At 42.3% G+C, this 15016-nt stretch overlaps 1 protein-coding gene across 1 annotated transcript in view; it reads left to right on the top strand.

The window, feature by feature from the left end:
* The window catches only part of acap3a (ArfGAP with coiled-coil, ankyrin repeat and PH domains 3a), a 384840-nt gene that overhangs the window by 194239 nt on the left and 175585 nt on the right, over positions 1 to 15016 (top strand). Inside the window, exons 3-4 of the mRNA XM_063033259.1 lie at positions 6440 to 6559; positions 7372 to 7425. Coding sequence (XP_062889329.1) covers positions 6440 to 6559; positions 7372 to 7425 — 174 coding nt within the window. The remainder of the gene's footprint in view (positions 1 to 6439; positions 6560 to 7371; positions 7426 to 15016) is intronic.

Genomic DNA, 15016 nt, shown 5'->3' with positions numbered 1-15016 from the left:
ATTAGTTTTATAGGTGTAAAGGTTTTTATGTATATATGGTGTGTAATCTATATATTTTGTGCGTGTGCAATCATTTTTATATATTGGATCCCTGTTAATATAATTATTCATTTTCTGTGTGTATACACAAATACATATGTGCTGCATATGTACAGCTATTTGTGGTATACTATATGTATTAAGCTATTTATATATCAGTTATGTGTACTTTATTCTGTGGTTTATGTGTTTAAACTTATATATGTGGTTTGTGTTTGCACCATTGTTTATTTAGTGATGTTTAAACTGTTATTTTGTCTGTGGTTTCTCTGCAGAAAGTTTTATTTTTGTTATGTGGACTTGATAATGAAAGTGACCTTTACCATTATAAACTTAAAAGAACAAATATCTGGAAACAATCTGGATATTGTAAGCATTTATAAAGCATAAAACCGGAGGTGTAAAATGAAAACAGATTTGTTGGAAGAAATCTGGTTAGGCTGCATCTTCTATTAACCTGGCACAAAGGGATCTGGGAATACAGATCCACAATTCCTTGAAAATGGCACCTCAAGTAGAGAAGGTCATAAAGAGAGCTCTTGGCACATTGGCCTTCATAAATCAGAGTATTGAGTACAGGAGTTGGGATGTTATGTTGGAGTTGTATAAGACGGTTTGAGGCCACATTTGGAGTATTGTGTACCGTTCTGGTCACCTACCTACAGGAAAGGTATCAATAAGATCGGAAGACTTGAGAGAAAATTTACATGGATGTTGCCAGGACTTTAGTTACAGGGAAAGGTTGAATAGGTCAGGATTTTTTTTTCCCTGAGATGTAGGAGACTGAGGGTAGATTTGGCAGAGGGATACAAAATTATAACGGGCATAGCTAGAGCAAATGCAAGCAAGCTTTTTCCGCCAGAATTAGCAGTCATAGGTTAATGATGAAAAGTAAAACATTTACATGAACAAGGACTTCTCCACTCAAAAGATGATGAAAGCATAGACCGAGCTGCCCGCAGAAGTAGTGGGTGTAGGTTCATTGGTAACATTTAAGAAAAGTTCGGATAAATACATGGATGGACAGGGTATGGGGGGCTATGGTCCAGGTGCTTGCTGATGGGATGAAGCAGTATAATAGTTTGCCTCGGACTAGATGGGCCAAAGGGCCTGTTTCTGTACTCTATGACTTTATGAGACATTGACTCTGTTTCTCTTTCCATGCATGCAACCCAGCGTGTTAAATTATTTCCAACATTTTCTGATTTTATTTTTAGGTCTACTTAATAGGCAGCAATTTAAAGTAATGGAACAACAGAGCAAGTTTGTTCTGTGCCTTTGTTTAAGAACAGTGGATTGAAGAAAGAGGTAGTAGTGCAGAATTTCTGTAGCTTTTGTCTCTCGGCTCTCTTTGCTTGCGTTTGTGTGGATCTGGGTGATAAAATTTGATCGCTGTAACTTTGCTACTCTGAGGTGGATCCATTGTGTGTTGCAGGCCATGTTTTCAAGTAAATGCTTTGTAATCAAACGCCTTTCTCTTTTTAATTTAAGATAATATTTTATATTTAAGTAAATGGAATTCCATCTCCAAAAAGCTCCATGTGAAATTGTGGATCATTTAAACCTTTGAATCACAGCTTTGGGTAAAATTCAATAGTATGTCCCATGTAAATGATGGACACAATGGGAGTCATTAAGGTTTTCTCAGTGATCAATCTAATTGTCAACAAGTGTGCCTTTCAAACACAGAGCCACCATAATGTTGATTACTTTCACTTCTCCCTTATTTTTGTGTTGTTTTTTAAGAAGTATTTTGTAAAGCAAGCTGTAAAAGTCTGAATTTAACTCAGCATCTTCCAGTGTTTCCCTTTCCCCGCATTCCTGCTGGAGGATGTCCATTCCAATGGCACTTGTGTCAAATGGCCTTTCTTTATGCAGGAGTCTACACAGTCAACGTCAGGTAGCCATTGAGTTCTAGCAGGAAACCTTTGTTAAGTGCTGTCCTTTCCCCATCTGACTCCTACACATCCTATCTGGCAGGACACAAAAAAAGCTAATTTTACAAGGATGTTGCCTGGATTGGGGAGCATGCCTTATGAGAATAGGTTGAGTGAACTTGGCCTTTTCTCCTTGGAGCAACGGAGGATGAGAGGGGACCTGATAGAGGTGTATAAGATGATGAAAGGTGTTGATTGTGTGGATAGCCAGAGGCTTTTTCCCAGGGCTGAAGTGGCTAGCACGAGAGGGCACAGTTTTAAGGTGCTTGGAAGCAGGTACAGAGGAGATGTCAGGGGTAAGTTTTATGCACAGAGAGTGGTGAGTGCATGGAATGGGCTGCCAGCAGCAGTGGTGGAAGCAGATACGATAGGGTCTTTTAAAAGGTTCCTGGACAGGTACATGGAGCTTAATAAAATGGAGGGCTATGGGTAACCCTAGGTAATTTGTAAGGTAAGTACATGTTCGGCCTAGCATTATGGGCCAAAGGACCTGTATTGTGCTGTAGGTTTTCTATGTTTCTATGTGCTAATTAAAAAAGCTCTTACATACACCACAGTATGAGTTATATACTTAAGAACATAAGAACACGTTTTCAGTATTCAGGGTAATATTTTTCTATACTTTATATCATAGACCTTTCTTATTTCTTTGAATCTGCAACCATACCTTAAGGCGAGGCATCACAGGCAAGCCTCATTAGACAATGTGGATCGTAATGTGTGCATACAGTGTCAGACGCCACCATTTCCTTTACATTTTTAGGAAGCCACCTCACACTGCTTTGTCCATTGTCATTTCTTCCCAATCTGTAGTCATGAGTTCAAGGGATAGAGCACAGTAGCCAGGTTTGGCAAGAACCAGTTATAGTGATTGACAAATCCTGAAAAGGACCGGAATTGTAACGTGTCCTTTGGCCTTGGGGCATCCACCACTGCTTGAATTTTCTCAGCAAACTTGTATAGTCCTTATATGTCAATGGTGTGACCACAGTAAGTGATACTTGGTTTAAAGAATTCACACTTGTTGCATTGTGCTTTGAACCCACAATCTTCTAATCTCTTTAACACTGTTTCCAGATTTTGGAGATGTTCCTTGACACCCTCACCAATAATGATGATGTCATCCAGGTAACACTGAGTGCCTGGGCAGCCTTGCAGCACCTGGTCCATAGCTCTCTGCCAGAGTGCAGGAGCAGATGCCACTCCATAATAAACCTATTACAGCAATAAAGCCCTTTGTGCATGTTTATGATGAGAAACACTTTGGACTCTTCTTCTATTTCCATCTATAGGTAGACCTCAGCTAAGTCCACTTTGTTGAAATGTTGCCTCCAGAAAGATCTGCAAAGATATCCTCTATCCTCAGCAGAGGGTATTGATCTACTTTCAGTGCTGGGTTGATGGTGACCATCAAATTACCACAGATCCTGACAAGCCCATCCTTTCAGCTGTTGGGACTGCTGGCATTGCCCACGGGCTCAAACTCAACCTTGGAAAAAATCCCTTCAGACTCCATGCAAACTGTATGCTTTTCCAACGAATGCACTCGGTACTCACTTTTCATTGGCTATTTCATTTGTTTCAGAATACTGCTCAATTCACACAGTACACAATACCTTTTGTGCAACCAAATGTGTCTATCTTCTGATGTAGCCAGCCATTTATGCTTTTTTTTTTAACTTGACACCCTTCTCTTCCCTTTGTGAAGGAAAAAACATGTTGCGCTTTCTTTAAACTCAAACGTCTCACTGTGCTTTTTTAAAAAACTTGAACGTCTCACTGCACTTCAACAGGTAGGTGGATATCTTGGGTTTGTTTAAAACTTCCTCATAGCCACTGTTACATTTTGTAAGTCTAAAACATAAAACTAATTGGAAAAAAAACATGGAGCCGGGATTAACGTGTGTGCTCTAGTTTTATTTTTATTTTAGCAAGGCTCGCACTTATGACGTGGTGGTGTAATAATGTATGCCATTCACATACTTCTACATATAACCCATCAAGAGTTATTTAAGTACCAAAGAATGATTAATCAAACAATATATTTACAATATTATCAAATGTCACTGAAATATTAAATGGTTGTTGGTGGTTGGCATCCGTCTGTCTCGAAGGACAATGGGTGATGATGAGCATCACAAGCCTGATGGAAGGTATGGAGTGCCTGGGATGCCCTGTCATCAAGATCCCCCTCTCGGCCTCACCAGTGTAGTCCAAAGGAAAGCTTATGAAGCAATACGTTTGGCACCAGCTTGGCTGCAGGAGCTGCCGGAAGGATGTTCAATGACATCCAGCTGCCTCAGGGGCTCCATTCCAGATTTGCTGTCTGGGTTTACTCCCATAGTCTTTGTCTCTCCCGAGGCTGCCCACAAGGCAGTGGGGCTATTTTACCCATAGCTGGGGATCTGGTTCATGAGCACCAGGGTGTGTCCACACACCAGTGGGCCTGCGTGCTACGTGAGCAGGGGCCGGACCTCCTCCCCGTCCTCTGTAGTTCAGCCTGAGTCCGAAGGGAGTTCAGTTTCTGTGTGTCGCCAGCGAGGAGACTCTACATGGGGCTTGCTGTTGGAGAGACTATGTAGTGGCAGGGAGAGATTTACAAATTCAGCTCTCCTTTTCGCAAGACTGCTAGCCAGTGGCGGAAGCTGAAAGTGAGAGTGGTAAGTACTACCCACTACACTACCACACCAGACACATCACAACAACATCTTGACACCAAATATTAAATACACAACAATTAACCCCCTTATGAGATCTTGCTGTGTACAATTTGGCTCTCACGTTCCACTTTCCACTTCACTGCCTTCCACTTCAAGAAAGACAGCATCAGCTGTAAATTGCTTTGGGATGTCCTGAGGTTCCGAAAGATGCAATTTAAACATATCTTTTCTATCAGTGCACTATGATACAGCTCTATGCTGTCCATTTAATTACTAACAAGTGCATTACACGCCCACCCTCACCCCATGGCCTTTGGCACTTCATTGGGTCAGGCTCATTGAAATCCTACCAAAAGGGACTTGAAAGAGATATTTAAGATGATAAGAGGCATGGAAGGAGTGGACAGTCAGCGCCTTTTGTTTCTTTAGTGACAATGCGTAATACGAGAGAACATACTTTTAAAATGATTGGAGAAAAGTGCAGGAGATGTCCAAGGCAGGTTTTTTTTACACAGAGTGATATCTACATTGAACACACTGCCAGGGGTGGTGGTAGAGGCATTGGGTACATTCGGTAAATTTAAGAGACACTTAGATAAACACATGGATGAAAGAAAAATGGATTGCTATGTGGGAGAGAAAGGTTAGATTGATCTTGGAGTAGGTTAAAAATTTGGCTCAACATTGTGGGCCAAAGCCCTTGTACTGTGCTGTATCATTCTCTAATGTAAAAAAAAGTCTTCCAATTCTGGAAGCTGAATTCTTCCAGATTTGGAATGATGGCCGGCTGTACTTTTTGGACATTCTGAGGGTTCCTCCACAGTCCCAGATGAACGACTGCTCTCCCACAGCTCACTCCAGTCTCCAGTACCATTATTGTACCGAATCTGCTGCCACCGTATACAGTTGTGAGATCCAACTCAATAAATCTGATCCATTGTGTACAGGGTGTTTCTCTCCCTGCTCCAGGCCACCTGTACTCCACCTAAATCCTGGGAATAAGTCGGCTGGCACATAGGTTGGGTTTTAATGCTGTGCTTGCTCAGTGCATTGGCCAAGCAGTTGATCCTGGGAAGACAAAAGCATTCGTCTTTATCATTTGGTTGAATTTCCCTAGCACATCCTATGGAACAACAGCTTGAACACTGGTCCTGCAAGACCGTGACATTTTTGAAAGGTTTCTTTACTTCACTCCACTTAAGAAGATTTTGATGGCTGACTGTGTGTAGCCATCATCAAATCTCTCTTTTCCTCTATAAACTACTTCAAGTGTCTGCTCTCTGCCACTGCTGACCCTTTGGGTGTCTGGACTCAAAGCTGTGGAATTTCTTCTCGTTTTCTCTCTTCTTTTCCCACATCCCCCCCCCCCGCCCCCCAGTGACGAGCTATTGATCATTTGTTCTAATATCCACTGATGTGGTTGGGTGTTACTTCGTGGTGAGGTTTGGTAATGGGGACATCCTGTCACATTAAAAGTGTGACATCAGTGCACACTGCTGCTGTTACAATGAATTCTTTTGACGCCTGTACCACTTCAATACAAATAAGAACCGGGCCACTTGGAGAGACTTTCCCTGACAGAGTGAAACCACCCGTAAAATCTCGCACTGATTAACAACCACTGCGGGGTGACCAGAGAAGTGAAGAGTTTAATGCTGTTCCAGAAGAGGGAAACAGATCACCAATCCACACAGATGTAAAACTGTGAACAAAGATAAACAGTTTGTGTCATTGGATACCTTCTTGTGCAACACTGATTGGCAGTAAACAGATGAGTGACACTTGTTTTGTGATTTCCTGTAGCTGGTGAAGCTGTGCAGTGGAATGATTGAAGCAGGGAGAGCGTACACCACAGCCAACAAGCACTTCGTCAATGGCATCCGAGACCTTTCCCAACAATGCAGAAAAGATGAGATGATATCGGTAAGAAAGGAGTTTGTTAACCATTCAGGTTATTCACCAGTTTTGCTCCTGAAACGGGGGGAGATGGATGAGACCTTCAGGTGACGGGATGGGACAGAGGAGGCCCTGGACTTCTTTAGAGGTGGAATTCGGATTGTGAGGCACTGGGTTCAATTGATGGTAAAGGTGGGATGGATGGCTGTCACAGAGGTTGGATGGTGGGCTCAGTCAAAGGCATCAAGGACTGAGAATGAGATCATAGAACGTTATTGAATGCTATTGTTACCTGTTCAAATTGATTGTTTTGGGAAAGACAGCAGTCATTTTCTCATGCGAGTCAAGACCCATCGAGCTCCTCCGCTCCATCCGCCAGAAACGGAACTTCCCGGTGGCCCAACATTTTAATTCCCATTCCCATTCCCATTCTGACATGTCAATCCATGGCCTCCTCTTGTCCCATGATGAGACCGCCCTCACGATGGAGGAGCAACACCTTATATTCCGTCTGGGTAGCCTCCAACCTGATGGAATGAATGTCGATTTCTCCTTCTGGTTTTAAAAAAAAAATTCCCTTCCCCTCTTCGTCTATTCCCAACTCTGGCCTCTTACCTCTTCTCAGCTGCCTATCACCTCCCCCTTCCCTTTTGTCTATAGTCCACCCTCCTCTCAGACTCCTTTATCTCCAATGCTTTACCGTGTGTGCCTTCTGTAGATGTTGCCTGACTTGCTGAGTTCTTCCAGCATGTCGTGTGTGTTGCTTCGGATTTCCAGCATCCGCAGTATTTAATATTTGACATTTTCAATCTCTAACATCTCAATCTTGCTTCCTTTAGGAGTGCCTCCAGAAGTTCGGAGAGAGCTTACAGGAAATGATAAACTACCACATGGTAAGGTGCTGGCTTCTTTCATCCTCTGACTGCTGTCATTTGTAAGTCTAAAGGATTGTCGTTAAAAGCAACTTCGAAATCACTGGGGTTGTATTGTGGAATCGTGTGGTGTCCCGTCTCGGTTTGTGTGTATGGATCTGAGTGCTCATCCACAACACACCAGCTTGATCAGCAGAAGCACAAAGCACGCTCAGTGTGAGGCTTCCAGTCAGTATCGGTCCAGCCAGCCAAACCTCAAGCAATTCCCAGCAACCAAGATCGTCTATGAAAACATGTGACATATTTTTATCAAATGGATTAAATTAGTTTCCTCCTCAAATACTGAATGTGGCTTGCTATAGGAATACAGACTTGCACACATCACCATTAATGGCCCCAACTTTCAAACTAGGCACGACTTTAATTCTCCTGTCTTTCCAACTCTGCATTGATGCCGATCTAGAAGAAAACTCCCATTTCCGACCTACTGCCAGACCGAACCCGACACAGTGAAGCGCTCAGCCTCTCCTTCCAGCAATCCCATTAGTTTGGTTGATGCGCTCAAACACTTCAGTACAGGTTTGAGCTGGTAACTTCCAGACTTGGGCCAAGAATTTTACCTCAGGTCATGGCTGGCACAAATGAAACCTGTGCCAGTACATTAAGTGGAGATTGCACCGTCATGTAAGAACAGGGAGAAGATCCCATTTAACACACTCAGTTGTTCTGTGTTGTTTTACCACAATGCCCAAACTTTATGGACGTGATGTATCTGTCAGTGGGTAATACCTACTATATTCAGAGGCTCAGCTAATGTACTCTTCCTGTAACTTTGATGGTGTTTGGAAGCCCATTGCCCCAGTTCATAAAAATCTGCAAGGAATCTTCAATTTTGCTATTTTTTTTTAATCCAGTGAAGATTGTTTTCCACAGTATCTTGCCTGAGTGATGGAATCAAAACATCATATGATGTTGGTAACTTCCATTAGAATTGGCCCCATCCCAACCAGCAACTACAGACAGCTGTAAATATTGCTCTTTCATCTCAGAGGCTCATGAGATATCATTCACAGGAGAGAAATATGTGATTTGTCAGCAATTCAGACAAGAAATCTCTGCTGGCCCATAAATAGAAAGTGCTAGAAGCATTCCGTAGGTTAGGTAGTATTTGTGGAATCAGTTTGCTGCTCGACTTGCTGACTTTATAAAGTTCCCAGAATCTTCTGCTTGTGTGATTTTCAGTTGCTGTTTCGAAAGCCATGCTCAGACTGCAACCCCTTGAGTGGCAAGAAAGATGGTGGCAGGCTGGCTTCATTCTGTGAAAGTAAAAAGATACTCTGAGGCTTTGCAAGGAAAGTTTGAAACTTTTGAGTGTGTATATCATGACGTTTATGTTGAAGATGGTTTATGGTACATTGATAGACTCAAGTTAAAATGGGCAACTTATTCTGGGTTCATTGTGTTGTGCCCCATTTCCTCCTGTTCTTAAATCTTTTCTTCCTGAGACCGTGTAACATTGCAGTACCTCCAACAATTTATGAATCTCTAAATCCCAAACTTAGTTTTGGTTACATTGGCCCTGTGCCTCTCCCATTCTTTGCTTGGTGATGCCCTGTGATATGGTGGACTTGCCTCATTTTCCCCAGGGCCATACAAGGCCCATACCTCTGGGGCATTTAGCATTAATTACTTAAAGCAATGTAAGATCCCAGGAGATGGGATGTTGTGTTGAAGTTGTATTGGTGAAGCCTAATTTGGAGTATTGTGCACAGTTTTGGTCACCTACCTGCAGGAAAGATGTAAACAAGGATGAAAGAGTACAGAGAAAACTTGCAAAGATGTTATTGGGTCCAGAGAGCATGAGTTATAAGGAAAGATTGAATAGGTTTGAACTGTATTCTTTTGAATGTAGAACTTTGAGAGGAAACGTGATAGAGGTATAAAAATTATAAGGGGTATAGTTAGGGTAAATGCAAGCAGGCTTTTTCCACTGAGGTTGGGTGGGACTACAACCAGAGGTCATTGGTTAAGGGTGAAAGGTGAAAAGTTTAAGGGGAACATGAGGGAAAGTTTCTTCACTCAGAGGGTCATGAGAATGTGGAATGAAGCTGCCAGCACAATTGGTGCATGTGAGTTTGATTTCAACTTTTGAGAGAAGTTTGGATAGGTATGTGTATGTAGGGATATGGAGGGCTTTGGTCCCAGCGCAGGCTGATGGGAGTAGGCAGTTTAAATGGTTTCAGCATGGACTAGATGGGACAACGGGCCAGTTTCTGTGCTGTCCCTCTCTATAACTCTAATGATCAAAATCCTTTAGCGACATCTGAATGAAGTTCAAGTTCAAAGTAAATTTATCATTGAAGTACATATTTACTTTCTGTCCCTTACACCACTGGCGTTTAGGGCAGCAATGAAGGTTCTCCATCTCTGTTGGTGTTCAGGGCTTCCTTCATCTTGTCGGTAGCTTCCTCTTGGTTTTCACTACTGTCAGTCATGCAAGACCCAGGTGGAGACTCAGGAATACCGTCAGAATCGGATGTAGAAGGATTCTTCATTGCTGTTTCCGTACTACCGGTCAGGGTTGTTGGCCCTGAGCTAGACCCCCGAACTTGGAGGACCAGTGGACCTCTCTTAGTCTGGCCTCTACCCTTTGACCTGTCTGACATGGGTGACCCTACAAGAGGTAAAGCATAAAGCCCTGACTCCAACCAACATAGCTCTCTGGGTCATTGAGGCACACAAGCCTCGAAACCCTACGACAAGGTTGAGGTCCTCCAGGAAGATTAAAGTATGTGTCGCCATATACTACCCTGAGCTTCATTTTCTTGCAGGCATTCACGGTAGAACAAAGAAGTACAATAGAATCGATGGGAGAAACTGAACACAGATAAAGACTGATTAATAACTAATGTACAAAAGAAGACAAAGTGTACAAAAACATAAATAGATAGATGGAAAGACTGATAGATAGATAGATAGATAGATAGATAGATAGATAGACAGAGAGATAGTTTTTTTAAAGAACTGAGAACATGCGTTCTAGAGTCCTTGAAAGTGAGCCCATAAGTGTGAAATCACTTCAGTGTTGGGGTGAGTGAAGTTACCCATGCTGGTTCAGGATCTTGATGGCTGAAATGTAATATCTGTTCCTGAACCTGATGTTGTGGGACCTGAGGTTCCTGCAGTCTGCGATGTGTTTTTTTTTTCAGAACTGCTAGCTTTAGAGTGTCTTTCTGTTCATTTATAGGATATGGTCAAGTTTATTGCCTGCCATAATAACCCTTGAACTGTCAGGCTGTTTGAGAGAATGGTGAAGTGTCAATCACACGGTGCGAGTCTGGAGCCACATGGCACTTTGGTGAAACAGTTTGCGGTTCTACCTCGGGTCTCCGGCAAGTCGGGTTCAGACCTGACCTCACTTGCCATGTGGGTAGAGCATGTGCTCCTTATGGCTGGGGGGCTTTGTCCATTTACTCCCATGTCCCAAAGACGTGCTGGTGAGTTACCCAGACAAAGTCCGTTACCCCTGTAGTGCAGGTCAGTGCCAAAGGACTCAAAAGTGGAAGGGGTGGGTAGGTGTTTCTGGGCATGTCAAAGAGAATAAGTTGCTTTGGCATCAGAGAAGCAAGAAGCCAAGTCAAGTTTATTGTCATTTAACTATGTACATTTATATCGTCAAATGAGATGTTTCTTCGAACCAGTGTGTAAAGGTAACACAAATGTAACACACGATAACTTTGGAAAGTAAGGATAAAATCTACAGATGAAATAAGCAAAGTTAAGTGCATAAATTAAATATTGTCAGGTACATAACAGATTAACTAGTGGCATTCTGAATGTAATGTGGCCAGGAGTTCAGAAGCCTAATGGCCTGGGGAAAAGAAACTGTTTCCCATCCTGACCGTTCTTGCTTTTACGCATCGGAGTCTCCTGCCTGATGGTAGAAAGTCAAAGAGGATGCTGGATGGATGGGTGGAATCCTTAATAATACTTATGACCCTGCGTACACAGCGCTCCTGATAAACGTCCCTGATGGATGGTGGGAGGGAGAATGAAACTGGTGGGAACCAGAACGGGTAGGATGGGCAGAATGGCCATCTTACATAACTGCAAGAGATTCTACAGATGCTGCAAATCTTGAGCAGGACACACAAAACGATGAAGGATCTCAGCAAGTCAGGTAGCTAGTATGGTCAGGAATAAACATGTATAAGTTACAATTTAAGAATAATACAACATATAAAGTCTCCTTAAATGTCACAGTAAGAAATAAGTATTGGGTAAGAACTCCAAATTTCCTTCCTTACAGGTAATTAATAAACTGCGTAAGGCAGTTTCACAACCTCCATCAATGAGGGTAGTTGTTTTTTCACACACCAGAACTTCATTTAAAATGCCCAGTTTCCCTGATGGGATTTGAACGAGTGCCTCCAGATCATTGGGTCAGACTCCTGGATCGCTAGACAAATAACAATGCCCTGCCACATGACCCTGCCCTGCTGAGTTCCCAGTCAATGCTGATCGGTGTCACACCTTGAGCACCATGATTCATTGACATGAAGCAGTCCGACTTCCTGCTTCATTTGCCACCGGGCCTCCAAGAGTGACGTCAGCCCGATGACCTGACGATGAGGCCACAAGTGAGGCATTCACCCAGTGTGAGAGAAGGACCTGGAGCAGCAGGAAGTGAATGAGAATGCTCCAAAAAAAAACTATAACAAAATAAAGGTTGAGTTTAGGATTTCAACTCATCCGTGCCCGGCTTCCAGGTCACATTTCAATTGGGCTTGCATGACAAGTCTAAATATAAATATAATTACTTACTCTGTTTAAACAGAAAGATGAAACCCAAGCTTTACAGAGAAGTTGAGTTTGTAATGTAAACCGTGAAACGTTATTTTTAAACCAGACCTGGTATTGGCATTACAGTCGGGTCTTCCCTTTTAAAGTCTCACATGCTATCCTTTGTCGGAGTTGGCCCTGCCCCTCAGGTGCTTTACCTGCAGACCCAAGGCAGTCAGGTGGTGTGGGATCCTACCCAGATCTGCAAGAGCGTGTCTCCTTAACATGGGGCAGCTTGCGACAAACCCTGATGTCCACCTGTCATTAGCAGCCGGTGCTCAAGGGAAGAGGTTCTCCCCTAATCCCTCTCCCTCTTCAAGACTCCTACCCACGCAGCAGGCAAGAGGGCCATTCTGTTTACAGCACACACACATACACACACACACACACAAAAGTCGTTATTTATCTTATCATTTGCTTTGTAAGATAAAGAACTGGCCCCAGAGACTTTCATGGTCTCAGAAGGGCTGAACATGTTTTAGAGGCCAAAGTTTGGTCACTCTTGTAACGTGGGAATATTGGCAGTCAAACTGTAAGGTGCAACCTACTACAAATAACTGTGAAATAATTCACAGGTAATTTACTTCTTAGTCATTTCATCTGGAGAATAAATGTTAGGCATGACATCGGGAGAGGTTCGCTGCTTTTTCCAGTGCATTGATGCTGGATGTCCTGAAAACCCACCGGAAGACATCAAACAGTGCACAATTTCAGTCAGTCAGGCTCAAGTCAAAAGAAGCATGTTGCAAGCTGAGGCACATCTCCAGAAATGGGTGGGATTTGGTGCAGCATTTATCCACAGTTTAACCAGTTTCTTACCAGAAAAAAAATAAATTTGAATGCAATTGTTTTCAATAAAGTGATGATTCACAGTTCTCCAAGGAATCTTGTGCCCATTTTTTTCTCCTGGAACAACTGAACAGGAGTAAAATTAATACCCTTGAAACAATATGCTCTCTTCTCACCATTACCATCAGGTTCTCACCAGTACCATCAGGCAGGAGGTACAGCAGCCTTAGGTCGCACACCACCAGGTTCAGGAAACCTTCAACCATCAGGCTCCTGAACTGACATGGATAAATTTGCTTACCACAATTCTGAACTGACCCTATGACCTACAGACTCACTTTCAAGGATTCCTTACAACTCATGATCTCAGTATTTTTTTTTTTGCTCAGTTTGTCTTCTTTTGCACATTGGTTGTTTGTCAGTCTTTGCTTACGAATGGGTTTTCATAGATTCAGTTGTGTTTATTTATATTTTCCTGTAAATACCTGCAAGACGATGAATTGTAGGGTAACATATGATAACATATTCTGTACATACTTAGATAATAAATTAACTTTGAATGTATTTCTTTCCTATTTACTAAAGCTGTTTGAAGGTATTTTGGGAATGTCAAACATTCTGTGGTCTGAGGATTAAAAAGAAACTACTGCTTCCTGTTTAAATTCTGAACAGGAGTCAGATGTGACCAGAAGCACTGACCTCCTAAATGCTAGCATCCTATGCTCGAAGGGAATGGCCATCCAGGTGAAACATTGGAGAAGTGCTCAGGAGTCCTTGCAATAACACAAGTTTGCTCTTTAGGAAAGAAGTACATAGGCAGTAGATCAATAAAAATGTAGCTCTTTTGGAAATGCGCAAATCAGCTGAATGGTTTGTTAAGGTTGTTTTTTTCATATTCTGCTTTTTTTTCCCTCTACATTGCTGACGTCTGAGACACAAGTCCTCAGTCATATCATTCCTCTAGATTACCAGAGCTCAAGTTTATTGTCGTTTAACTATGTCTGTCTGTCTGGGTACCATATCCGATGTGGACTTTGGTGACCATGGTTTTCCATGTAGATCTATCCTTCGTTTTTTGGATGACTTCCATTTCCTTGATGTGTAGCCATCTGGCTATGCTTTTGATGTACATAAGTCGAGGTCTTCCTCGAGGTTTGCTCCCCTCGATCTTTCCAGAGAGTATGAGTTTTTCTAGTTCATCTTTCCACATGATGTGTCGTAGGAATCTGAGTTGTCTTTCTCTTATTGTTGGTATGAGTGATTGAACTATACATGTAACTATAATGTATATAGTTATATATATATATATATATATAATTATATATGTATATATGTATGTATGTAATCATATAATGTGTGTAGGACGGAGACACTGTTTCTCCAAACCAAGATATAAAGCAGAGTAGTACACATAACACACAATAACTTATGAAGGTAAGGATAAATCTATAGGTGGATCATGCATAAATGATGAGCTAAAGTGCATAAATTGAATAGTGTAAGGTATGGAACAGATTAACTAGTGATACTTTAAAACTGTTTCCCATTCTAACCGCTCTTGTTTTTGTGCATCGGAGTCTCCTGCCTGATGGAAGAAAGTCAAAGAGGATGCGGGATGGATGGGTGGGATCCTTTATAATACTAAGAGCCCTACGGATGCAGCGCTCCTGCCAAAAATAGATGCTGAGTGTGGGAGAATGTTGGTGGGGGGAATCCCTGTAGAGCCTGACCTTCCTTTATCTGATTGCTTTACAACATGATTACCACCACAGATCTTAATCTGTCTCTGACAGTGGATTTAATAACTGGATCTTCTCAATGCCCCATGAAAGATGACAGAAATTGTTTCCATAGATTCTTCAGAGATGCAAAAGGAGCATTTTAAAGTCACAAACAGATGGAGATTTTCTTTTATTTGTCACCTGCTCAGAGTCCTGCAGAGCTACGTTCATTCCACACTAATACACGGAAGCAAATCGTA

This window comes from Mobula hypostoma, chromosome 25 (assembly GCF_963921235.1).
Source record: "Mobula hypostoma chromosome 25, sMobHyp1.1, whole genome shotgun sequence".
Taxonomy (NCBI): domain Eukaryota; kingdom Metazoa; phylum Chordata; class Chondrichthyes; order Myliobatiformes; family Myliobatidae; genus Mobula; species Mobula hypostoma.
This window is presented reverse-complemented; position numbering and strand designations above follow the sequence as displayed.